General features: G+C 39.8%; 2 protein-coding genes across 6 annotated transcripts in view; one reads left to right on the forward strand and one right to left on the reverse strand.

Annotated features, from left to right (window-relative positions):
- Positions 1-11,122, reverse strand: part of Nup37 (nucleoporin 37) — a 30,407-nt gene extending 19,285 nt beyond the window's left edge. Inside the window, exons 1-4 of one of the 5 annotated variants that reach the window (XM_085683431.2) lie at positions 11,034-11,122; positions 9,639-9,856; positions 4,485-4,609; positions 1,784-1,856 (exon numbers count right to left, since the gene is read on the reverse strand). In XM_085683431.2, the coding sequence (XP_085539557.2) occupies positions 1,784-1,856; positions 4,485-4,609; positions 9,639-9,794 (354 nt within the window). In that variant the 5' untranslated portion in view covers positions 9,795-9,856; positions 11,034-11,122. Of the gene's footprint in view, positions 1-1,783; positions 1,857-4,484; positions 4,610-9,638; positions 9,857-10,667; positions 10,866-11,025 lie in introns of those variants that run through there. The other 4 variants (XM_085683432.2, XM_085683433.2, XM_085683434.2 and 1 more) reach the window with 4 other exon arrangements.
- Positions 11,123-11,144: 22 nt separating this feature from the next.
- Parpbp (PARP1 binding protein) overlaps positions 11,145-24,608 on the forward strand; it is a 53,038-nt gene continuing 39,574 nt past the window's right edge. The window contains exons 1-3 of the mRNA XM_048418691.3: positions 11,145-11,258; positions 14,748-14,885; positions 22,423-22,653. Coding sequence (XP_048274648.3) covers positions 11,184-11,258; positions 14,748-14,885; positions 22,423-22,653 — 444 coding nt within the window. The 5' untranslated portion in view covers positions 11,145-11,183. The remainder of the gene's footprint in view (positions 11,259-14,747; positions 14,886-22,422; positions 22,654-24,608) is intronic.

Consider the following 24,608-nt stretch of genomic DNA (forward strand, 5'->3'; position numbering starts at 1 on the left):
CACACAATTTCAAGTCCATCTCTAATGTTTGTAGCTGTTTGTTTCATGGGAGCGACAGCACCGGAGACAGCTAACACTACCAGCCCACAGCCATGACCAACACAAAAGTCCTCTTCTGGCGCTTGAGGGAACAAACGGGAACTTGCAATGACCATTATTATTCTATAGAAAATACAGTTTCAATTCATCACGAGAGCTACTTACTATTAATAGAATGTATCTATATCTCTTTATATAGATACACACACACACACACACACACACACACACACACACACACACACACACCACATGGCTTACTATGTATAAAGTATTAGTCTGAAGGTCTTACATGAATTAGCTCACTCAGTATCCAAAAACCAGAGGCAGGTACTAGATCCCAAACTTTACCAGTAAGAACAGAGTTGCCAGGAAGAGTAGAGTCCCTGCAGGTAGGACTGAGCTTTGAAGGCAGGGAGTGTGACTCTGGAATCTACTGTCTTTGTTCGTCTTTTTTTAAAAAAAACTTTGTTTTTATTTACTCTTCGTGTTTTTTACATCAAGCCTCCTGATCCCACCCATCTCTCCTGAAAATAATATAAAATAAAAACTTAGAGAAAAAAAGGGAGAAAATGGGGGGAGGGGAGGTCTCATCATGGAAGCTGCAGTGTGACACAGCGAGTCACACAGTAAACTTTATCCACGCATTTTTACACGCAGGCATTCATTTCCAAGAACCACGGGTCCTCTGCTGCACTATCAATGCTGGGCCCGGCTGGGACTCCCCCTGGACAACCCGCTGCACCCGGTGCTGCTGCACCTATTTCCCGAAGGAGATCTGCGTTTAGTTTCTAAAAATCGACTGAAATCTTTTCCGCCTTTATTGAGGTTTCCTACATTATTTAAGGAGTATGTTCATGCTGTAATGATTATAGCAACAGAGCTGGCCTACCCACAGCAAGTTTTAGATATTCTTGTCTCACCTTCCTTATGTGTACTGTGGGAATACCCAGGGCCTATGCCCTCAGCGAATTTTAAGAATGCTGTATACTATTTTTCATTTTTGTAGATATCAATGCATATATCATGCTCACTCTCCTCTCCCCACTAATCTGTCACCCTGCACTCAACATTTGTCTCCTGAAGCTGTATTTCATTCCACCCTTCCTATATCCACATGTAAACCTCTCTTGCTGGCTGTTCCTAGCATCTATAAGTGTTATGTTTACTAACTAGCTCCTTTTAAAAGTTCAGTTACTAGGGTGTATAATACAGTAAATGAAACCTAAATTGCAGACTTTGGAGAGAGGGCGAATCATAACCACGAGCTTGACTGGATCTTGAACTAACTAAGACACAGGACTTTGGATGGAAGGGAGATGACCTTCCCCCAGAGTGTCTGGCACCAGGTATAACCGGTGCTGCTTGTCAGCTGCCTTCACTTCTGGCTGGTGTGCCCTATTCTTGCTGACACCAGACTGCCCGTGCACCGAGACCTTCCAGGCCTCCAAGACCACGGGCACTGCTGAGCTTCTAACTTCACTGGCCGAACAACAACAGAGTTGCCAGCCCCTTCAGCACATAGACTGCCACTGCTGGATGACCCAGTTCCTATTAATAATGTCAGTCAAGCCAATAAATCCACTTTTATAATATGTATTCATTCTACTGCTTTTGTTCCTCTAAAGAATTCTTGATTAATCCAATAGGTACTAAAAGGTCATTTCAAATCATAAGTGCAATTTAATAAGCAAAGAAAATGAACATACTTTAACATATCAATTTATTGTAGTTGTCAATATACCTTATATTCATTTTTATCTTGAAGATCTGAAGTAAATAATCTAATCTTCATATCAGCAGCTGAAGTACAAAATCTGAAGAAAAAAAAACCAAACAAACCCATTTTTAGCCTTTGGAAATTAAAGGTTTCTCCCTATGCCACCTTGGCTTCTAAGTCATCAAATCTTGTCGTAACACATGACACTTTCTGGGGTCAATGGTGGTTGGGGGCAGGGGTTACTGCAGTTTGCACTAAAAATATTACAGCCATTAAACAAAGTAGGAGACAAATCCAATGTTTGGAACACATAACACGGAATTTCATGTTAAGTTGGCACGGAATGCCTTACATTCTCTACCGTTCTCTGAGTTTTTGCTACTTTAGGGTTACAAGTCATCCTTTAAGAAAAGCAGACAACCTCAGAGACATGAACCAAGATGAGTAATCTGTTCTCAGCTACTGTGAATGAAAAACAAGCGGGATCAGAAGGGCAACGGGTCAGGAGAGGACGACAAACAAACACACAGCACACTGCATTACCAACGAGAACTTCTTAAATATAAGAACTAAAACTCGACAGTGAGAGATTCTAAGTCATACCTTAGCCATTTATAGAGCCCACTATGTAGTGACAAAGAAAATTCTATTTATTTCAAAATACTCTTAAAAAATAAAGCAGAAATAGATCACATGACCATAATCATATACAATTATATACGAGTCAGGGTACCAACTTGTTGGCTTCTCTTAGCTCTACTGGATGAAGAGCTGTCTTGAGGAAGATATTTTAAATATATAAATATTAGTAAAAGCTAATGAATGAACAAGTCTGTGTATAACTTTTCTCTGCTGCCATAGAAAAGCAAGAGGTCTCCACATAGTAATCCTAAGTATGAAGCACTTGCTTGGAGAGTCTTAAAACCATCAGGCAGGTCCAAGTTTGTCACCACTCACGAAGAACACAGACATATCTAAGTAACACAACATGGTTTTCTTTTCTCATTATGAAAGTACAAGGATGACAGTGAACAGATGGGACACCCGACATTGCGGCTGAGAAACCACTGTGCCAGTGTTTGGTCTGATGAAGTAGTTATAATTCTCAGTGTATTTTCAAACTCCTTGTCAGATGGTCTGGTCTGAATTTTACTTCTATATTTTTTAAAGTAGTTGCCAACAAACATAGACGCTGCCAAAAAGTGATGGCATAAACGGCCGTGAAGCATGGAATATTTGTCTCCAGAAAGATGGGATTTACGAAGTCTAGTTAAAAACAAAACAAAACCAACAGGAAAAAAAAAAATAAAAAAAACCAGGCCAGTAAAGAGACATGATCAAATTCTTAAGCTGAATGTCAGATTGCAACTTTATGTACTCCATGTAAAATCTGGAAGGTAACATACCGTGTTGATGTACTTACTCTTTATCTCGGCTTGACAGAATTTAGAATTATCACTGAAACAAATTCATGGGCATGACTGAAGGTACTCTAGACCACCAAACAAGCATAGCTCCTTTTCCATCATGACACCAATGTCACAACAGTGTTGGTGACCACGGCGTTTCACTCTCTAAGTCCCTCTGAGCACATTAACATCTGACGGCACTAATTTGACTGACATCCAAAGCTGTACACCAGCATCTGTACACCAGCACATCCACACACACCCTGCACAAAAGTACATGCACTTATCAAAACTTTAAAATATTTTTATCTTAGTTATGTGCCCACGTGTATGTTGGTATGTAGGTATGTCCTGATGCCTGTGGAAGCCAGTGGTATCAGCTCCCCCTGGGGCAGGAGCTGCAGGTGGCTGCCAGTCCCTTGAGAACTGAACTTGGGTTCTCTGCGAAAGCAGAGCATGCTCTCACCTCTTCAGCCATCTCTTTGGCTCATTAAACTATACTACTAAGAGCTCACAGTTTCATTTGATATAAGTTGTCCCCTAATTAAAATTTTAAGTTACTTCAATAATAGCTAACTTAAACTTATTAAATACTTTTTTTCCCCCAAAAGACAAATCTTTAGGCTTTGTCATTTGTAGGAACCAAGATCAGGGATTTGTAACATACCTTAAATAACCCAATAAAGTTTTAGCACACATCAATACTTGATTTTTCCCAAAACTGACTCTTATTTTTTAAAAAATACTTTCATCAGAACTGAAGCCCATTGACCAAATTTATGTTCTCCTAAAAATGAGAATATGACCTTGGTTCATATGTGGGGTCAGAAAGGCATACTACTGTTTCAAAAATGTTACTTTAACAAAGTAGCACTTGGCTGTTTTTATAATTATCTTGTGTGTGCTTGTACGTACACACAATGGCGGTATGTGTGGGTCAGCGGACAACTTGAGGGAGTTGATTAACTTTCCTTCCATCTGATGGCTTTTGCAAATTGAAGTCAGGTAGTGAGGTTTGGTGGCAAGTATGTTTACCAACTGTGCAATCTTGCTGGCTCCTAAATCATACTTTAATTCAAAAGTACAGGCTCTGTGATGACTTTGAACAATTCTAATGAAACTCAGGTAAAGAGATTCATAGTTTGGACCAAATACATGGTCAAGGCAATGGTCACAGTCACAAATCTAAATTGCAAAGATGATACGTAAAATTATTAAATAACAGCAAATATCTAATCACCCAATAAGCAGAGGGCACTTGGGGTCACTGGATGCGAAGGCCATCAGTAATACTGCATGGGAATGTTTGAACTTACTTGATCACTGGAGGCAGGGAATCTAGTTTGGTTTCTGGGCTCCAGGCTATACCATCAACTCGGACTCCATGGTGAAATGTTCGTAGTGTTTTGTATTGAATTCCTTCAATGTCTGCTTCTTCCTCCTAAATGTATACAGTAAATGTTTTAATATTATGAAGACAAACAATGCTCTGAATTTCATCTTAATCAAAATTTAATGGAGGTATGCATATGCTTCTGAAGAGTGTAGAAGAAAACTAGATATTGAGAGCATACTAGTTTATGGGATTAAAAGGAATATTGGGGGCTTGAGATGTAGCTTCAGTGTTTGTCTAACATGTACAAGGCCCTAGGTTTGATTACTAGGGGCTTGAGATGGAGTTTTAGTGTTTGATTAATATGTACAAGGTCCTAGGTTTGACCCCTAGCAAGCGGGGGAGGGGCAAAGAAAATGTAATGAACAAATGGAAACAGTTGTGAAGCCTCAGTTACAAAGAAAGACAAAACACCTCTTAGGTAAAACAAAGCAGTAAATAATTTACTTTACCTAGGAGATATTTTATTTTTAGCAGTAAAAACATTGCCTAACAACCTTTTCAAAAATGAGATGGTATATGTAGCTCATCAACTGATAGACAACTGAACACATATTAACTATGTGGAAGACCCTTTGGATGAGAGTCCAGGCTTCCACACCAGTGCTAATTTTCAGTGTTATATATGCAGAAGATTTTGCAATTCACCTGTCCCATCAGAAGCCATGCACGGTGACTATAAAGGTATACTGGTTCGGAATTCTGGCACATAATGATAATACTACATGGAAAATAATGAATTGGCCACAAACAATTCCAAGCACATTTCCGGGGAGAAAGAAAGGCAATGAGGGAAGACACTTCGGCGTCTTCCAAAACAGCTGCTAATCCTTACTTACAAAGGTCTATTTTATATATTTCTTTACACATTTCAGAGAACACTCTCACTTGTGTGCTTGTGCTGAATCCCAACAGATGTACTGGTTTTCTCAGGACAGCTTCTGAGATCCAGCAAAGTCACTTCCCAGGCATCTTCCTCATGGCTTTCAAATTCAAACACCATTTGCAAGTAACTTTAAATTTCAGGTAAACTTAACAAGAAGATTTCCCACTAGAGATGAACAGAAATACACTTGGTGGAAAAGGTACCTGACAAGTTTCACTACTTCATAATTTGCGTGCATTACAACCGCTCAGCTAACACACGCGCAAGGCAGCAGCCACCAAGCAGCTGCAAGTGAAGTCTAGCAGCCCAATTGCAGCTGACTGCAGTCTGACTTAGCTCTATTTTTCCATACTTGACAAATCTAAAAATGGATTTTTATATAAAAACACACATTATTTTGCTACTGTAACGAGAGTGATGAAAAGCAGGTCCTGTATTTGTCACTCAAATTAGATATGGAATTACTGAGCGGCCAGAGGGATGGTGAAATCATGGGGGCTGCACAGACTAAGCTTTATGTATCACCAGGAAGCCTTGCCCTGCCCTGGCATGACTGTCTCTTACTGAGCCAGCCGATGAAAGGAGCAGTGTGTGTGGTATAGACAGAGATGAATGCTACTTCTGGTTCGGTCCGGGGTGTAGGCAGTATTGTATAGGCAGGAAACTAGAGCCTTTGGAAAACTTGCTGTAATAGAAATGGTTACACAAGGCTCCAGCAATGTGAGGCTGAGGAACAGCCCAGTCGGTGAAGGGTTATTAAAGGATCTGAAAGTGTTAGGCTTTCTACCGCACCCATTTAGAGCCACGTACAGAATTTCAGTAAATTAAGGCTGGTGTATCTAATGCAACTCTTATTTAGTGCTTTCATTTTTATTGAGACATCTGAAAAAATATTAAAAAAAGAATAGCTCTCTGAACACTTCCAATGAGAAAGAAAGGGCTGCTTTGGGAGAAGCAGACTCAGCAGTAGTTAGGGCTATTAGAGCTCTTAGCATGAAGCAAGAGTGTCTCCATGTAAATTCTACTTAATGTCCAGTTCTGTCTCTGGAAGTGTAGAGAACAAGCTTAACTTAGTGACGGCAACCCTCGCTGTAGCCATTTCTAATAGGTGAACACTTAACTTAGTGATGGCAACCCTCGCTGTAGCCATTTCTAATAGGTGAACACATTCAGAGCATAATTTAGTGCCAGAATGAAGCAACAACTGCAAACAAACGGAGGTGATACGTCAAACTTTGCCAGTCCAATACCACTTCCATATGAGTTTTAAACAATTCTAATAAGGCTCTGACATTTGTTTTCAAATACACTACCTCCTTTTAATCTGAGTACAATGCTGAGAAATAAAGATTATATAAAACATTATCAATTTATAGAGAACTGTGCTGTCTGATAAGGTAGCTAGTAGCCACAGAGAACCTAAAACATTTGAAATGCAGCCAGCATATATACTTACTTTATAAGGTATAAAATATATACAAAGATCTCTATGAACATACCAACTACATTATTTTTTGACGTATCATATTGATTTTATATGAAGTATTTTAGTTACCTTAGTAAAATGTTGAAAGTTAATCCTACCTTTTATTTTTATTGTATGGGACTGTGTGTATATGTGCACAGGCTGAACCCAGATGATAACTTTTAGGAGTTGGTTCTTTTTTCCCACCACATGGATTCCAGGGATTGAACTTAGGTCACAAGGCTTGGCAAGAAGTGCCTTCCCGACTAAACTATCTCATGGCCCTACTTTTATGTTATTATCGTAACATTTAAACTTATATTTGTGGCTCATATTATATTCTAACTGGATAGTATTGAATCAGCTCTGCTTGGCTCCCCATTGTGTTGACTCGTGTTAATATTCAGGTGGCTAAAATTTCTAAGTCCTAATTCTCCCTTCCCAGTTCTAAGTCTATTGTCTTAAGACTTATAGTCTTCTTTATTAAATTTTTGCTTGTTTGACTTGGTCCAATCTGTTAAACAATGTTTGGATCTGAACACAAGAGTTTGGCATACAAGTGGAACTCAATAAATACTTGTTAAATGAAGTTGGCTATCCAAAGGATTAAGGTATCTTTGTTTCATTTTCTCCACAAAAACAATGTACTTGCCTAGATCAATGCTCTCATTTGAGCCCAGCTAGAGACGTCTTTATTACTCAGGAGTGAACAAGCTGCGAAACTTTATCCCCATTTGGTCATTTATAAACGAGGCTTTTACAAGAGTACTGATTTAAGAATCTCTTTGGGGATAAGGTCTTTACCAATTTTTATTTCTGAATTTCCTGGCCCTGAGTACTCACGCATTTGAACAAATGTCTAACAATCAACAAGTCTACCATTTCGACCCACATTTCTGGATCCTTCTGAGGACAGCATGAGGTTCTGAAACGCTTCTGCTGAGACTCCAAACTTTCCGGACTCAGTCTTTCCTGATAATCTTATTGTTTCGGACAGGCATGGGGAAATTGGTTCCATTTATATAAATCTTTCTTATGAAATGAAGATATGAAATTGGGTGAGACCAAACTTAAAGGTTCCAGGGTGAAAGAGTGGGAATGTTCAATAGCATTTGAACAGATACATGAGAACTGTAATTTCTTTTGAATCTCCAAGGGTAAACTAATGAAAATAAATCCTTCACAATATTTGAACTATTGATTTAAATAGAAACAGAATGGGTTTGACAGAAGGAAAGAACAGAGTTTAGAAAGAGGTCTAAATCTTGTTCTCATTTCGTAGTTATGTAATCCCCTAAACATCTTTGAGACAGAATGGAAACTATTCTCTTTTGGAATGGAAAGGCCAGTGGTACTCAGCTCTATCTCTAATGTGTTCATTACAGGCTAGGAAAACAGAAAGCCTTATTGTTTTTTCCTTAGATAACTTGGAAGACCTACTTTGTCACTCTCACAGATCCGAGGATCAATAAAGACAAGCCATACAGATACTTCATGCATCTCCCTTCTCGTTTTCCTTTCTCCTCGTTACCTGTCTTCTTTTTTCTTCTCCTAATTTTTTTCCTTTCTTTCTTCCAGTATTTCCTAACTGAATTTAAACTAGAAGTAAATATATTTATCAGTATTTGGAAACACAATTCTTTGTGCATCTATTAATTCAGAAAGCATTGACAGTAATGAGGGGAAACACAATCCCACCATATGGGTTTTTATCTGCTTTTCTGTAGATTAGTGGCCCACATTAGAGAAAGTTTTTAATAAACCTTCCTTAAGACAATGCTACATTATTTGGTTAAATCACATGACTTGTGATTATGACAGTCCAGTTGAACTTAGGTCAAGGGGGTCATAAAAATATAGTTCTGTAAACATTACTTTAGTAAACAAAGAATTGCAGAAATTCCAGAGGGTTGAATCCTCCTTGCTGAGTGTTTCCTCCTATATGTAACCTCAGTTTCCTGTGAGAAAACATGGTATGGGGTCTCTTAGAAGCAATTTTCCTTTGATGATTAACTATGAGGGCATGGCTGTCACTCTTGCCCCCCTCGACCACAACTAAAACTCACATCCGGGTTACAATGTGTCATATGTCCTATGAGAAACTGATATGCACCCACTCCCTACCCCTCACAAACCGTACTGGACATCATATTCCTCACATCTAGAGAAGAGAGGTTAATTATCTAATGAAGGTTTAATTAAGTACAGTTATTCAAAAGTCAATGTCTAGGCAATGTGGCTCCAGAGTTCGGAGCAATGAACTGCCTGCTGTACATGCAATCACACACTTTGCTAGGAAAGACGAATATTACAAAAGCTACAGATTCTTTCCAAGAAATTTTCTTTAGAATTTCAGCGTAACCCTGTTTCCTATAACACATTACAATGCAGGGAAATTTGAACTGGACTGCATTTAATTGGACTTTTTAATACATGTAAATACATGTGCGAGTGTTCAGTCACATCATACCCTTTATGAATATATAAGAATATTCCACTAGTAATCACTGGGTTAAGAAGAGCTTCATACTTTTTATTTTACCATCTATGCAATGTATACAGAAGTCTCAATCATTACGACTGGGAGAGCCTTTCTCTATGGATCGTCAAGTCATTTTTTTTTCTTGTATTTAAGCGCAACACACTTTGAACGTTTAGCTTTGGTTTGTATATTTTGTTATTGATAAAATATCTCCACTATCACTCCTTGCAGTCTGTAGACTAACCTGAAACGTGCACAGGCCAATGACCACGTAATTACTGCCACCATATGCAATTAGGTTTCCGGAGTCCCCACTCTCAAAGGGATTAAATTCTACCACATGGACATAGTCTTCACAGTCCACGGTGTAGGCGGCATTTCTTGTTGCATCCTGCTTCATCTTGGATCTCAAAACTTGAGCAGTTGTGAGGATCAAATAGCCTTCGATTGACTGTCACGAAACTGTGGGCCAGAGACAAAATAAAACTGTTAGTTTTCCAACGGAGGAATCAAAATAAGGCGAGGCATTGCAATACCTGGGGCAGCCTGAAAGAGAATTCTGCTTATATTAATGAACACACACATGTTCACACTTAAAGGCTGAAAAATTTTAATAAAAATAGATTCCTAAAATTACTATGTAGCAGAGATACAGCACTATCTGTAGTTGGCATGTTTTGCATTTTACTGACACCATCACACTTAAGAGTACCATAAAAGCTGGAACTACCAATAGCCCCCATTTTGCCTAAGATCTTGCCAAGTGGAGAAATGGGGAAAGAATTGAAAAGATTTAGTATGTATTAGGTCTATATGCTAGAGAAAACACAGATACACACATTTGCCTTTCTTAAGACTAGGCTACAATATTTGTTTTAATTATATGACTTTTAATATTCCAATTTGACAGTCTAGCCAAATTTCCATCCAATGTAGGATGAACTGGAAACTCCCACCCTGCCTAAAGAGACAAGGAGTCGAAGAGCCTAGAAGGATATTATGGTCTAGGGATAGTTACAAATCAGCGTCAACCCACGCAATAAAACGAGCAGATATGAAACACAGAATTTGAGGTAATGTGAGATAGCCATGCTATTACGCCAGTCACAAGGCTCAACGTATCTGTGGCGGGACAGGTAGCGGGCACTGAATAGCATTCCCACAAGAGAACAATTTTAATTTGCTGTTGATTAAGACGAGGTGTCACTCTAGGCTCAGAACAAATACATTAAATATCTTTTGAGTATCTGCGGAGACTAAGATGAGTCCTCACCTCAGGGAGCTTATATATCAATAACAACCTTAATAAATGAGCATTCCAGACTGGACACGTGTTACGTGTGACCACAGAAGTCCATAGAGCAGAGAGCTAATAGGACGTGCAAGAGATTCGCGGTCCGGACTGGAAGGCGACCCCTCCCACACCTCCAGGTCTCTAAAGCCCGGGGTCGACATTCTCAGGGCCCACCTAGGAGATCCAGTCCCTCACGGGTGTTCCCCCCCCCGACGCCTCTCCGGAGACAACCCACGCCCACCCCGCGAAATCACAGGGAAGAGCTCCGGGGAGCAGGGAAGGGTCCCTGGGGGGAGCGTCACGGGCTGGCGGCCCCCGACCCCGCCGCGCTCGATACCTACGCACCCCGCAGGCTGGGAGGGCGACCTGAGCACAGCTTCCCGGCTGTGGGCCGGCCCGGCGCTCGCCAGTTCGGCTTCCGGGTCGGAGGTCGAGCGCGGCGATTGGTTCCTGGGTCCGGCCGCGAGATTTGAAAGGCACGCCGAGGCCATTCAAATGTCCGCCTTCCGGTGTCGGTGTCCTGGCAGCGCTGCTCCTCCTTTGGCTCGCACCCATCTGGGCTCCCCCGAAGTAGGTGAACCTCGCCATTTCTTCGAGAAGGCGTTTCGGGTGACCGCGGGAATGCCTCGTCGCCAGGCGACGGCGTTGTCTGGGCAGTGGCTGCGCCCTGACTTTGCAGGGTCCTGTGCAGAAGGACCCGGGAGGTCGCGAGGGTGCGACTTGTCTGTAGCTGGGCTGCATGAAGGCCGTCCAGATCTGCTGGCAGTCCGGTCACACGCCCTGTATAGATTCCCACTTCCAGAGTGTGTGTCAGCTGCTGCATCCTTCAGAGGGACATTTCAGGACCGGACTAGGAGAGGAACAGTGTCGGCTGTCATCCCTTTATGCAGTGTTTTCTAAGAGCTGGCAATAAGAAAGCTGTATATTGCTTTTCTTCACTGATGCCTCGTAATTCTTTTTAAGTAGATACCCCCGTCTCCTGTGTGGACGTGAAGAAATGTATGTTCATCGCGGTGCTCAGCTAATGAATGTATGGATGTGGTAGCAGGGATGCCGGGCCGTTTGGCGCTCTCTCATTTTAGCTTCCAGGGGCAACTTTCTGTCTCAGAATATCTGCTCTAGTTCACCTTCTAGTTCTAGTCCAGTTTTTGAAGTAAGAGTTTATTACTTCTGCTACCTTCTATCTCTTTCATCCTCCCCTTGTCCCTTTTTCGTCACTCCTCTGTAGGGCCCTTTTCCATTCATTTTCCATATTTCATGTCTCATGGATTCTTCACAACGGCTGGGAGATAAGAGCAGAGGGTGAGGCATCGCCCTGCTTCCCATGTGATAATACATTTACCGCGGCAGCCAGGTCCAGAACGAATGTAGGCTTAGGCAACTGGGGAAAGAGCTGGGGCGACAATAGAGGTTGGCAAACCAGCTGCAGCGCCCATTTGTCAATAGCCGGTTCCAAAGCTAAACATTGCTTTTCCATGTTTAAATGGTCGGTGAAAAAAAAAAATTAAAGGAGAAAATTTTGTGACTTCTGAAGATTATATAAAACAGGTTTTGGTGTCCAAAAATAAAAGAATTTTTTTTAGTGGGGTTTAGCTATGTTTCCTTGTCTATACATTGTTCCTTGTTGCCTTGCTATGACAAGGTATGTGGTTGTGAAACAGACTGTATGGCCTGAATGTCACAAATATTTAGTATTTCCCTCCTTCCAAAGAGTTGTAGCCTCCTAGATGAGACTATTGGCTCTGACACTAGTTGTAATGCTCTTTCAATTTTAACTCAAAACAACTTAAAAACCCATGATGCACGATCATAACGAATGTGCTTGGCGTTGCTATAAAAGCTTTAGATGTAGTTGTGTCTTTTACTTCTCCCAAAACTATGGGAGGTAGGAACTTTTTGCGTTTTCACAGCAAGGAGGTTGAGGCATAGAGAAGTGCTGTAAGTTGCTAAGATCCCATAATTCACGATAGAGTCAGGGATTTGATTTAGTTCTAGGTTTTTTTTTGCTTTTTGTTTTTTTGTTTTTTTTTTGGATAGAAATCTAAACCTTAAAGTACTTCAGGCAAACTAATCATATCACTGATGATAGCTCATGTTTTTATTACTTCCTCACTTTCTGTTTTTTTTTTTAAAGAGGTAGTGTGTTATTTTTAAGAGGAGGGAAGCTCCCAGCAATGAAGATTACTGGTTATGATCATCTGCCGTCTGTTTAAATTGCACTGCAGATTGTAATTTATTGTTTCACAATTATTGGACAGGTCTGAGCTCCCCACATCGGTGTGGCTGCACTAGTCACAGCCAGGTCACGCGATGACGTAGATGCCCCTTGAGGAATGAATAATGGGGAGGTAGGAAGGAAATAAATGCTGGTGTACAGTCTGTAATCCCAGTGTGCAGGAGGCAGAGACGAGAGATCCCTGGAGCAAGCTGGCTGGCCAGACTTGCTGATATGGCGAGCTCTGAGTTCAGCAAGAGATTATTCCGTCATGGATGAGGTGGACAGCAGAGGGGGAGAAGCTCCCAGTGTCACTCTTGGGCCTCTGTACACATGTGCTCACATGTGAGTGAGCACACACACAGACGTTTAAGAAAGGGTAAGTGCCATCAGGAAGAAGGAAAGCAGAAGAGGGACTTGACTGGTTTGGTATCTAGAATGTTCACAGCGTGCCAGATTATTTCTAATGTTGATTGTGTGCATCTAGGAGAAGTTATGAAACACAGTGATGTAAGTGCCAGGCTTGGGATTATGAGTCTTGGATTTATGCGTTTCGGCTATATGCTAGCTTTGTGTCGCTGGACATTACTTTCTTCATGTGTCAAATGCAGATAATTATAGATTGACGTCATTAGGACACGCGAAAATTGAACAAAGTAATTAATGTTGAACGTTTGAAAAGGATCTGACATTGGGTAGCTTCATGTGTTAGAGGAAATATTGATTATCTTTTTGCTGTGTAACAAAACACCAGTACCGTGGTCACTGTAAAATAACCAAGCATTTGCTTAAGATTCTGTTGGATCAGGCGATTTCTCAGCTTGCCTGGACAGAGACGACTCACGTTGCTGAGGTTCACCTTCCATGTTGACTGGGATCCTCTTTCTGTGGAGTTTGGATAAGTTGTCAGCTCTCTCAGGTGTCCTCTGCAGCGGGTTAGCTGGGTTTAGTACAGCAGGCTCAGGACAGCAGGAGAGTGAGGGCTCCCCAAGACTGGCGGTTTGCTAGGAGGACCAGGGGCGTCAGCGTGTAGGTGTAGTTGTGTATGTGATAGCAAAAGGATAGGATAGCGTTGGTGATGGGGAAAGGCATGGGAATGAAGTCCAGGGAGACCAGACATGAGCTTCTGAGTGTCATTTCTGTAGAGTCACAAAGTCATCCGTGTTGTCTACCACGGGAAGTTCTTAGAAACTCTGCCAGACTTTACTGGACTCATAGGTAAGCCTGTCCAATGTGCACCAAAAACGCCAGACCCAGAAGGAAATCAGGTGTTCATCATAAACAGAGTTTATAAAAACAGCTCAGCACAAACACTCTTAATCAAAACTCGACTGTTTTAACTCTTGCACAAACCTCTAAGGTGTGTACTTAGAATTCTCATGATCTCGTAGTCTTCTAGTCAAATCAGGTCATAACTGTTCCAGATTCAGTTGGGCAGAAAGTGAGCCACTCTGGGGACTGCAGGAGTGAGAGCCCCACCTCCAGTTCTCCACTTATAGGGCCATTTTTCTTAGAACAACTGTCTTAAAATACAGATGTAATTATTGGTGTCTATGTCTATAATTATAAATTTGCAGAATTTGCGTGTCTGTTTTATGTGAATTCAAAATTGGAGGTTGGATTTTTGTTATTTCAAAAGATTTGGCTTAAGAAAACTAGAGGAAAATATGATTGGGCAGAAATTGTATTCTGTTTGCCTAAATTTAATTAAAAGCAATCTTGGTAAATATGAAATGACCCCTTGTTCACTATTTTTTTTTCTAACCATGCTTTCTTACACATGTTAAATGTTAATTTCCAATTACAACAAGTCACTTTAACATTGTGTTCTGTTCTCCTTTAAGAGAATGTCTGTCTTGGATATGATTAAAGAGTTTAGGAGGAACTGGCGTGCTTTCTGTACCTCTGAAAGAACCACTTTATGTGGTCCAGACTCCATGCTCCTGGCGCTGCAGCTTTCCATGGCCGAGAACAACAAGCAGGTTAGCAGACTGTATTTAGTTGAACTTTGCTCGCTGCCTGTTTTAGTAAGCTTGAGCTTAAGCACATCACTCTCTTTGTAGTGTTTGTCCTCCTGTCATAGGCTGTTCTAGAAATGCTTCTGCTTATCTGTGTCAAATAAATAGTGTATGCATCTGAAATGATTTATTAAATTATTTCATGTGTATAATTTGAACATGGAATGTGTACATTTGATATTTAATGAAAAAGTCATAAAGATTAAATCTGCAACTCTTATGGTTTTATATATGTGTGTGTGTGTGTGTGTGTATTCCTATTTAATAATTGTTCCTTTGTTCCCTAAAAGAAACTCTAGAGGAGCACATATAATTTTATTCAACATATTTTATGTCTAGTCTCAGCACTGTCGTATGAGTTATGTATTCTTAATCAGTTTATGGCTGGGCAGTGGTGCTGCACGCCTTTAGCCCAGCACTCAGAGGCTGGCAGATCTCTGAGTTCAAGGCCAGCCTGGTTTTAAAGTTAGTTCTAGGACTGCCAAGCTTCACAGAGGAAAAACCCTGTCTCAAAAAACAAACACACGAACAAACACACACACACAAAAATCAGTTTATGCATCAAAATCATTTGGGAGGTCTTTAAGAATATTAGCTCATTGGAGCTAAGTGCCATGGGCCTGTACACCCAGCTACTCAGAAGACAGAGACAGGATGATCAGAAGTTAAAGGCCTTTCTGAACTAAAGTGTGAGTTCAACCCATGACTTGAGTCTTTGAGACTCTGTCTCACAATAACATGTAAAAAGGGGATGGAGAAAGCTCAGTGATAGCGTTCTTCTCTAGCACATGGGAGGCACTCCCTACCAACCAACCAACCAACCAAGAAACTATTGTTTAGAAAATCGCTACCAAGTGATTCTGTTGGAGGTAGCTTGGGCCCATTGATATTCAACTAGAGATGGTCGTGGGATAAATTCAGGCTAGGGTAGTAAAAACAAAAAGGGTTTCTTGTTTTTAGATAGATCCTAGATATGAAGAGAGAAAGATTTAGGAAAGGGATAAAAGAAAGGGAGGGTTTAGGGGAGGGGGATAATCAGTTCTGAAGAAGAATCAGGGAGATCAAGATACTGACTTGACTATGGAAGAGTGGGTCGGGTTCAATACCTTGGCATGGACAGTGGAATGACATTCTTAGGAATTACTTCAATCTTACATATCAGACTTCTAGATTTCACAGACCAATACATTTTCAAAACGTATTAGACATTAATAGAAAATAAAGACCATTTAGGACAAAGAGAAAAAAGTTGACATATAATATGACCATTCTTTGAAAATTAAAATTAACACCTAAAAATAGACTTACACCAACGGACAGTGTGTAAGTTACCCTATTCTTCCAGCCATAGTGACAAACAGCTGAGGAAGGAGAGGGAGACATGAACTTACCGTGGCTCATGGTTTTTCAGGTCTTAATTCAGTCATTTGTCCTTGATCTGTTACTTCACGATACATGGTCTAGAATAGCATCCTGACAGTGAGACTCTATGGCAGCCGCTCCTCAACTTGTGATGGGCAGGAGTCAGAGAGAAATGGACCTTGGATGGAGTCAAGCCTTCAAATCGTGCCCCTAGTGACTTGCTTCCTCCATCTTGGCCCCTTCTCCTAAAGTTTTTAGCATCTTCCAAAGTAGTGTCCCATATTGGAAACCAGGTGTTCAGTGCATAAATCCATGGGAAACATTTCCTCTTCAAATTCTAACAGTCTTGCCTTTGTATGGAAAGTTGCAAGTTTTCCATATTTCAACCTGTATATAGATAATTTTGAATGGAGAAGAATTTTCGCAACTTCTATATTATGTGTTTGTTAAGAATATTTGTTGAGTTTTTATGTCTTAGGCATTATAAACATAGGGAATACAACAAATTAGGAACTCCCTGATTGTGGTGGTTTGAATTGGTATGGTGCCCGTCGACTCATGTGTTTGAATATTTGGCCCATAGGAGTAACTCTATTAGGAGGTTTGGCCTTGTTGGAGGAAATGTGTCACTGTAGGGTGGACTTTGAGGCCCAATGTGACCCTGTCTCTTCCCTGCTGCCTACGGATCAGCTCCTTGTACAACACCATGTCTGTCATGGTGCCAGATGCCCCCATGTTTCCGGCCATGGCAATAATGGACTAACCCTTTGACACTGTAAGCAGCCCAATTAAATGTTTTCATTTATAAGTGCTGCTGTGGTCATGGGTCTCTTCACAGCAATCAAAACCCTAAGACACTGATGTTACAAGTTAATATTGTGGAAAAGAGCAGTTCCCACTCAAGACAGGCGTATTTTGGATCATAATAAATGCTATGGGGATACAAATATGCAAACTACAGGGTAATAGGGGTTGAGGTGGAAAGACTGTGGCAGTTTTAGGAGCAGGAAAACTTTATCTGGAAAGTACCATTAAGGCAAAGAGGAGAAGAGATGGGAAATTTCCCACAGGCTGCTGTAATTAGCCCCTGGTGTTCCCCAGATGTGCCAGGAAATCCTCACCTTGGTGTCCTTGCATTGCTTTTCTTGTTACTCCTGCATCAGCCTGGCAGGCTGCAGGCCTGCATTTGCAGGCACAGCTCTTTACTTTAAGCATTGACTATGTTCTGGCATCGAACTATGTGCTGGAGTTAGAACGGTGAGCTGGGGTATTGAGTCCGGCTTTATTACTCAAAGGTGAAGAAGACAGTATGCAGATAATTATACAAATAAATGCAAATGCTAACTATGAGAAGTATATGGGGCTCTGAAACCAAGCATTTGATTGGGTAAGAGAGATAAAGACGGAGATAAAGTAAGGGAAAGAATTGACTCCACAAGGAGTAAGGGCTAAGACAAGGATGGGTGCCAGCACATGGAGTGCTGTCTGTCAGAGCTCAGGAATCCTAAAGGGACAGGCTAGCTGAAGTGAGGGGTGGTGCTTATAGTCCAGTTTGACTATACTTTGTTTTTAGCCATAGCTATTAAACAAACATTGCATATAGGTGTGTTGAATAGATTGAAGCAGTACTCACTTTACTTAGTGCTTTGGAAATACAAGTTAAATTGATGGAAAGTTGAAGGAATAGTCCATGGATTCCCTCAATGTCAGCTCACAGATTCTTCACATTTGCCATGCTTACACATTGTTACTCTTTTAAATGTGTCATGGTATCCGGCACCCGATATTAGTGTTAGTCTTCTCTGCTTGTGTATGTATTACACCTTAAAGACCTTTTAGTGGAATCAAACTAGAGACCCTTGTTTTCTTTACTCTCCATTGCTGTGATAAGATGCTGTGACCAGAAGCAACTTATGAAGAGTTTTTTTTGGCTTATGCTTCCAGGGCTGGGGGAGTCTGTACTGGCCGCAGGTGCCCTGGGCAGGAAGATGAGAATCTTGTCTCCTTCTTCATGCAGGAAGCAGAGAGTAAAATGGAAGTGGGGTGAGGCTATAAACTCTCAAAGCACATCCTCGATGGCAGGTTTCCTCCAGCAATGCTGTATACCTCCTAGACGTGCCACCAACAGGGATCAAAGTGTTCACATGCATAACCCGATGAAGGACATTTCTCATTTAGAACACCATGACTTATAACAAGTTCTCTTTCATAAAATGATCAGTCCTGAAAAGATAAATACATGCAACATTATACGGACAACAGGTTGTTTTTATATATTTAGGAACACACACACACACACACACATATACACATACACACACACACACTCGCTCAGTCTTAACAATTCAAAAGAGGCCCTCATTTTGAAAGAAAGGCAGAGGATTACATTTGGAGGGAGGAAAGGGAAGGGGAGAAGTGAAGAACATTTCATCTTTTTCGATGGCCTTTCTAGAAGATGTAAGATGAAATGTCATTGTTTCAACTGGCAGTTTTTCATTTGTATTTTCCCATCGGGTGACAGGCAGGGCTAGTTGCCCAGCTTTACTTGGTGCCTGTATTCCAGCTCAGTCTTCACCCTGCACAGCAAGGCCTCGCCCCCTCCTCCATCTCCCCCAGCTCCACACTGAGGACCTCTGATCTCATGCTATGGCAAATGCCTTTGATTCCATTGGGGAGCAGTTAATGTTTTGGTCTTTTCTTGAGACATGGCTTCACAGTTCGAGTCTGTCTTGCAGTTATTCTATAATAGTGTATTTGTCACCTTATATAAGGTGACAGCATGTTATGTTTCATGGCATGAAATAAAGGTACTTAATAACTTCATACAAAGCAATTGTTACAGTACCCACGGTAGACTGTTAGATTTAAAGATGACCTAGCAAACCAGAATAAGCAGGCTTAACAATTATACATTTACCAACCACCATTTCAAGAATTATTTTACCTTGAAGGGGGAAAGAGACAAAAGCAAATGTACAATATTATTTTATTCATTATTTTATAAGCAGAGAAACAGAGTTGGGATATCTGACATAACCAAGTTCACAGAATGAATTAACCAATGCTCTTTTCTCTAATGGTGCTAAATGAAGTCAAATTAATTTAAATTTTGAATCTTATTTAAAAGTAGAGCCATCATAAACTAATGTTGAGGTATAACCAGAGTGCAAGTGCTCCTAAAATATGCAGTTCCACTTGATAGTGTCCTGTCGGCTTGGCAGGGAAGCTGCATCCAGAAATCTCAACAATGTGATTTGCTAATTACAACACTGACGTGCCAATGTGGTTGAGGTGAAATTCCAAAAATCTCTTCCCTAGATCAAGAGCTTTAGGCAGTCAAAGACTTTTGAGAGAGGGACCATCAATTTTCTTCAGAGGCGAGCTTCTGCACAGCTTGTTCTATACCAAGTGACTTCCCCTGCACACATGTACACTCAAATAATGCTAAATGGACTTATTAGGTTGTGTATATATATGTGTGTTATCTTAGGGTTTCTATTGCTGCAATGAAACACCATGGTCAAAAAGCAAGTTGGGGAGGGAAAGGTTTATTTGGCTTACACTTCCATGTTGTTGCTGATTATTGATTGAAGTCAGGGCAGGAACTTAAACAGGACAGGATCCTGGAAGCAGGAGCTGATGCAGAGGCCATGGAGGGTGCTGCTTAGTAACTTGCTTCCCCTGGCTTGCTCAGACTACATTGTTATGGAACCTAAGACCAGCAGCCCGGGTATGGAACTACCCACAATTGGCTGGGCCTTCCCCATCACTCACTAAGTAAGGAAATGCCCGTCAGCTGGATCTTAGGGAGACATTTTCTCTGTTGAGGTTCTCTCAGATAACTGTAGTTTGTATGTCAAGTTGACATAAGACTAGCCAGCACTTATGCACATGTAACAATAATAAAGATGAGGTCATGAATTTGGGGGTGCACAGGAGGAGTTAGAGCAGGGAAAGGGACAGGAATAATTACATGTAGTATTTATATATGACATTCTCAAAAAGAGGTGAAATTCCAACACTTCATTTCATCCTTATGAAATATAACCCATGTCCATAAGAGAATTAAAGAACTGAAGAGTTTGAACTTGCTTCGTACATTAGTCAGCTGGCATGTTTTCATAGCAAGCAAAACATTGTCTGATTTGTTACTGGTTTGAGTCATAGAGTAGTCAGTCTTGATGGGCACCCAATGAAAACTAATGTCAGGACAGCATTTTATTTGGCTTTAATACAGTTTTTTTTTACAGTCCCAGTATGAACACTTTTAATCTAGTAACAGATAAGAGCGTGAGCTTGCACAATTTCCCTTCAACTATCTCTAGTCGACAGAATGAGAATAAGTTGTATGTTTACTTTAGTGAGGAAACCTTAATTTTTTCCAAGTATAAAGGATTGTCATAGTAATAATAATTTTTAGAAATTTTTGAGAAAAAAGCAAATTTAGTGTTGAAACTCACTGAATTTGTTTTATATTACTTAAAGTGTATTTAAGATTATAACCTTTAAGGGATTAGGAAGTATTAAAATATCTCATTTTTGATATGGTGCTGGGAAATTATCTGACTTATGTTTGGGTTATGGTAAACCTTGAGAGTTAATGGTAGGGGTCATTGAGTTAGCTTCATATATTACAGTTGACTTAAATATTTGTGATATAGCAGGCTTCTATTCTAAGACAATAGGGCTAATTTATTGTCTCAGTATGGGTAAATAAACAATTGAGTTTTAAAAAACATTTTAATCATGTTTTAAATCTGGATCTCAAATAGCATATATGCTTTTATAAAAGATAAAGCTACAGATTTTTAACAATTCAAATATATATAAGAATGTATGTTTTGAATGTATTGATCACTCTGTATTATTCTTGATTAAGTAAGATTTAGTCCCAGACAACAACAGTAGCTAACTACGTAATTACTATCATCTTTGAAAGGAGCTCCAGTAGGTCTTAGTGTGAGCAGAAGCTGGAAGAAACTTGACTGCGAAGCCCGCACATGTTACATTTCACAGACCCACATATGGATACTCAAACATATTTGTTATTCATGCTGAATTAAAAATGAGAAGTCAGAACTTTTTAATGAGTCACGGCTGGTGTTTTGGGGAGGCGCCATTGTTAATATCCTACATATTATGTGGGGAAAATACATTGAATACAGAGCAAGCCTTTTGCTTGTCCACTGAAAATGTGTCACATGGCCGCCCAAGGAGACACTTCAAGGAAAGCTTTACACGAGGTGACTCTTGACCTGCACCTGTAGGCAGTGCTGCTGGGTCTCTTGTCAACCACGTGTCTGTGTAGTCAGATCACAATCTTTTGACTTATTTCAGGAATAAAACAACAACAACAAAACAAAACAGAAGCCAAATGTAGAAGAATAAATTTGCCTGACCAATGGCATCTGAGTGCTCATAGGGAGAAGCGTAACTTGATTTTTAGCACTAAGTTATTATAATTTAGTGTATTTAGGACCAGGGAAGAAACAAAAATCTTTCCAGACCCTGAGTTTTGCGCTGATCTCTTTCTTCCTCTGTAATAATGACAAAACATACGTCATAACAATGATGACCAGAACACTGTGGCTGAGTTTTAAAGCCAGCACTTAGAATGCTGTTGCCAGGTGGGATTCCTCATGGCACTGGAGATACAGAAGAGATTGAAACACCTTAGCTCAGCGCTTTGGGTTGTGCACCCATCCTTTTACCGTGAGTAAAAGATGCAGTGGAGTTTGAAAGTTGAAACATTGATTATACATTCGTGAAATTTTTATTTCATTTATTTTTTTGTTTTGTTTTGTCTTTCAAAACAGGATTTCTTCTGTGCTCTTCTGCAGCATGCTCTGTGGTCCAGGCTAACTTCGAACCCAGAGCTTCTGCTGTCTCTGCCTCCCAGACGTCCGGCCTAAAGGCGTGCTTCACCACGCCCGACCCCATTCACCATATTTTTTTATTTGCAAACTTTCCTGCTTATATATGTTTTATCAGCTTCTCAAAACTGATTTACTATAAACACATGCTATTTGTATTTCTCTTATCAAATATAAGCCACTAGATAAATATGTCCAAGTATTAAGCACTCATATTTATCATTTCTTTCTTTGCTTCCCCCCCCCCCTTTTTGCCTCTCCTTCAGCACAGTGGAGAATTTGCAGTCTCTCTCAGTGATGTGTTACTGACATGGAAATACTTCTTACATGAAAAGCTGAGCTTGCCCACGGAAAACCTGAAAGTGGTTGACCACTATGAAGACATTAAGAAAACGTACGACAATTTCTTGAAGAATGGTAATCTGCTAGATCTGATTGATGTCTATATGAGATGTAGCAACTTGACCTCCAGTTGTGAGAATAACATGATATCCTCTGTAAGTATTTTAAAAATAATCCTACTTTCATCAAATTAAAGTTTAGCTCTATTATATTTATTTTACACTATAGAGTTACTAGTTTTAAAAATGTGGTGGAGTGTAGAGGCTGGACTCTTTGTTTTCAGTAGTAATGTACTGGGTAGAAGCAAAAGATATAATAAGTTGATTTTTTTTTTTACTTTTTAAATCTTTTTAAAAATGGAAAGATACCTAAAGGCTAGTTTTTACTTGAAAGAAATATTTTTAATAAGTTTTGTTGGACTTGTGATATTGTTATTTGATATAAGAAAAATCTTCTTAATGTATAAAAATTTGACAAAGAAATTAAGTTCCAAATGTCAGGTTTCTATCGAATTAGATCAAAAATTGCCTGTCTATAACATTTTTCTTCCTTGTTGAATGTACATTTGTTTGTGTGTATTGTATAAAGTGATTGTTATAGTTCTTTTACATGATTTAATATCTTTTTAGATAGACATGTGTATATCACTATTAGATAATAGAATAATATAATATCTATGAGATAATAGACTTCATTGTGTAAGCATATTTATTTTTAATAGAGTAAAAGTTTAGAAGCTATAGTGTTTCTTAGATTTGTTTATATTAGAATTGATTAACAGTTTTAGAATCTATTTGTATATGTGCAGGCTTTATTTTTTGAGTGTTGAAAGTACTTTAATATTTTGTGTGTGCAAATAAAAAAGTAAAGATTGATAATGACTGAGTAATTATAGCTGGACTTAGGAATATTTACTATATTTTGTGAGATACTAATTAATCCCTTTTCATATGATAATTGGGAATAGTATTTAAGTTCATTGTAATAGAAATCTGTACTATAAAATGTACTTAAAGAAAGTAGTTAGTTTCACTCCCCTATAAATGGCCAAAGGTAGCTGTTGAGGTTCCAACATTGCTGCGGTGTTCCTTGCAGGAGGCGTTAGGGCTGGAGGATGGAGCACTTCTTTTAAGGAAAACAACTCTGTTATTCAGTCTCATTGCTTACAGCATGGTTGAAGGGGTGTGGTCTTGATCAGAGCAGAAGGTGCCAAGGTGATAGCCATCATACTTTAAGCAAGAGTGGATACTGGGCAGCTTGTGACCTTTTCTCCATTCATGCATTCTACTAATTCCTGCCCTGTTATAGTTCTTCAAGCCCACGTTCACACATCTTCTTTGGTGTCCACATGCAACACCTTGGGATTTGATTTTTTAAATTTTCTTGCTTATAGGACTGATTTTTTACTAGCTCTCCATAGGTAACATATAGAGCTAGTCAGATTAAGCACTGAGCTGTAGAAATGGCAACGGTAGCGTGTCTGATACCTTGGGCATATTGTTTCCAACCCTTGCTTTTTCCTCCATGGGTTCCCTCCCACAGGGCCACGTTGTGCAGAGGCCTGTAACGGCTCTTTGCAGGCTATATATATATATATATATATATATATATATATATATATATATATATATGGGAGATTGCCTGCAAATGTTAATGTGTCTCCGGAGGACACCACAGATTAGCCAAAGCTGCCAAAAGGTAGCTCGTGAAGAAAACTCTGGAATTCTAAAACTCAGTCTCTGATATTTAGGTTTTCTCCAAGGAACTTTCCCCTAACAACAAAATTATACAGCAAAACATACTTTGGGTTGACTTTTTTTTTTTTAACCAAAGGGTCTTAAATGTAACCCTAATTAATTTGTATTTTTCTTTAAAGTTACATATCAGAATACTCCAAATGGTCCTGATTTTCATGCTCTTGAATCTTCATGGCCTTCATAAGGTTGCTTTGTTTCTTATTTGTTGGAGCTTAAATAATGCAGAGATTATTGGGAATTAAGATAAAGATGAGGTAGTTCTGAAAGGTGGTAACTTGAACCTTTACTCCCTAGTTTATTTCCTCTCCATCTGGGAGCATAGAAGGCTTTGGATTCTAGCTGGAATATGAAGG

This window comes from Myodes glareolus, chromosome 26 (assembly GCF_982192425.1).
Source record: "Myodes glareolus chromosome 26, mMyoGla1.1, whole genome shotgun sequence".
Taxonomy (NCBI): domain Eukaryota; kingdom Metazoa; phylum Chordata; class Mammalia; order Rodentia; family Cricetidae; genus Myodes; species Myodes glareolus.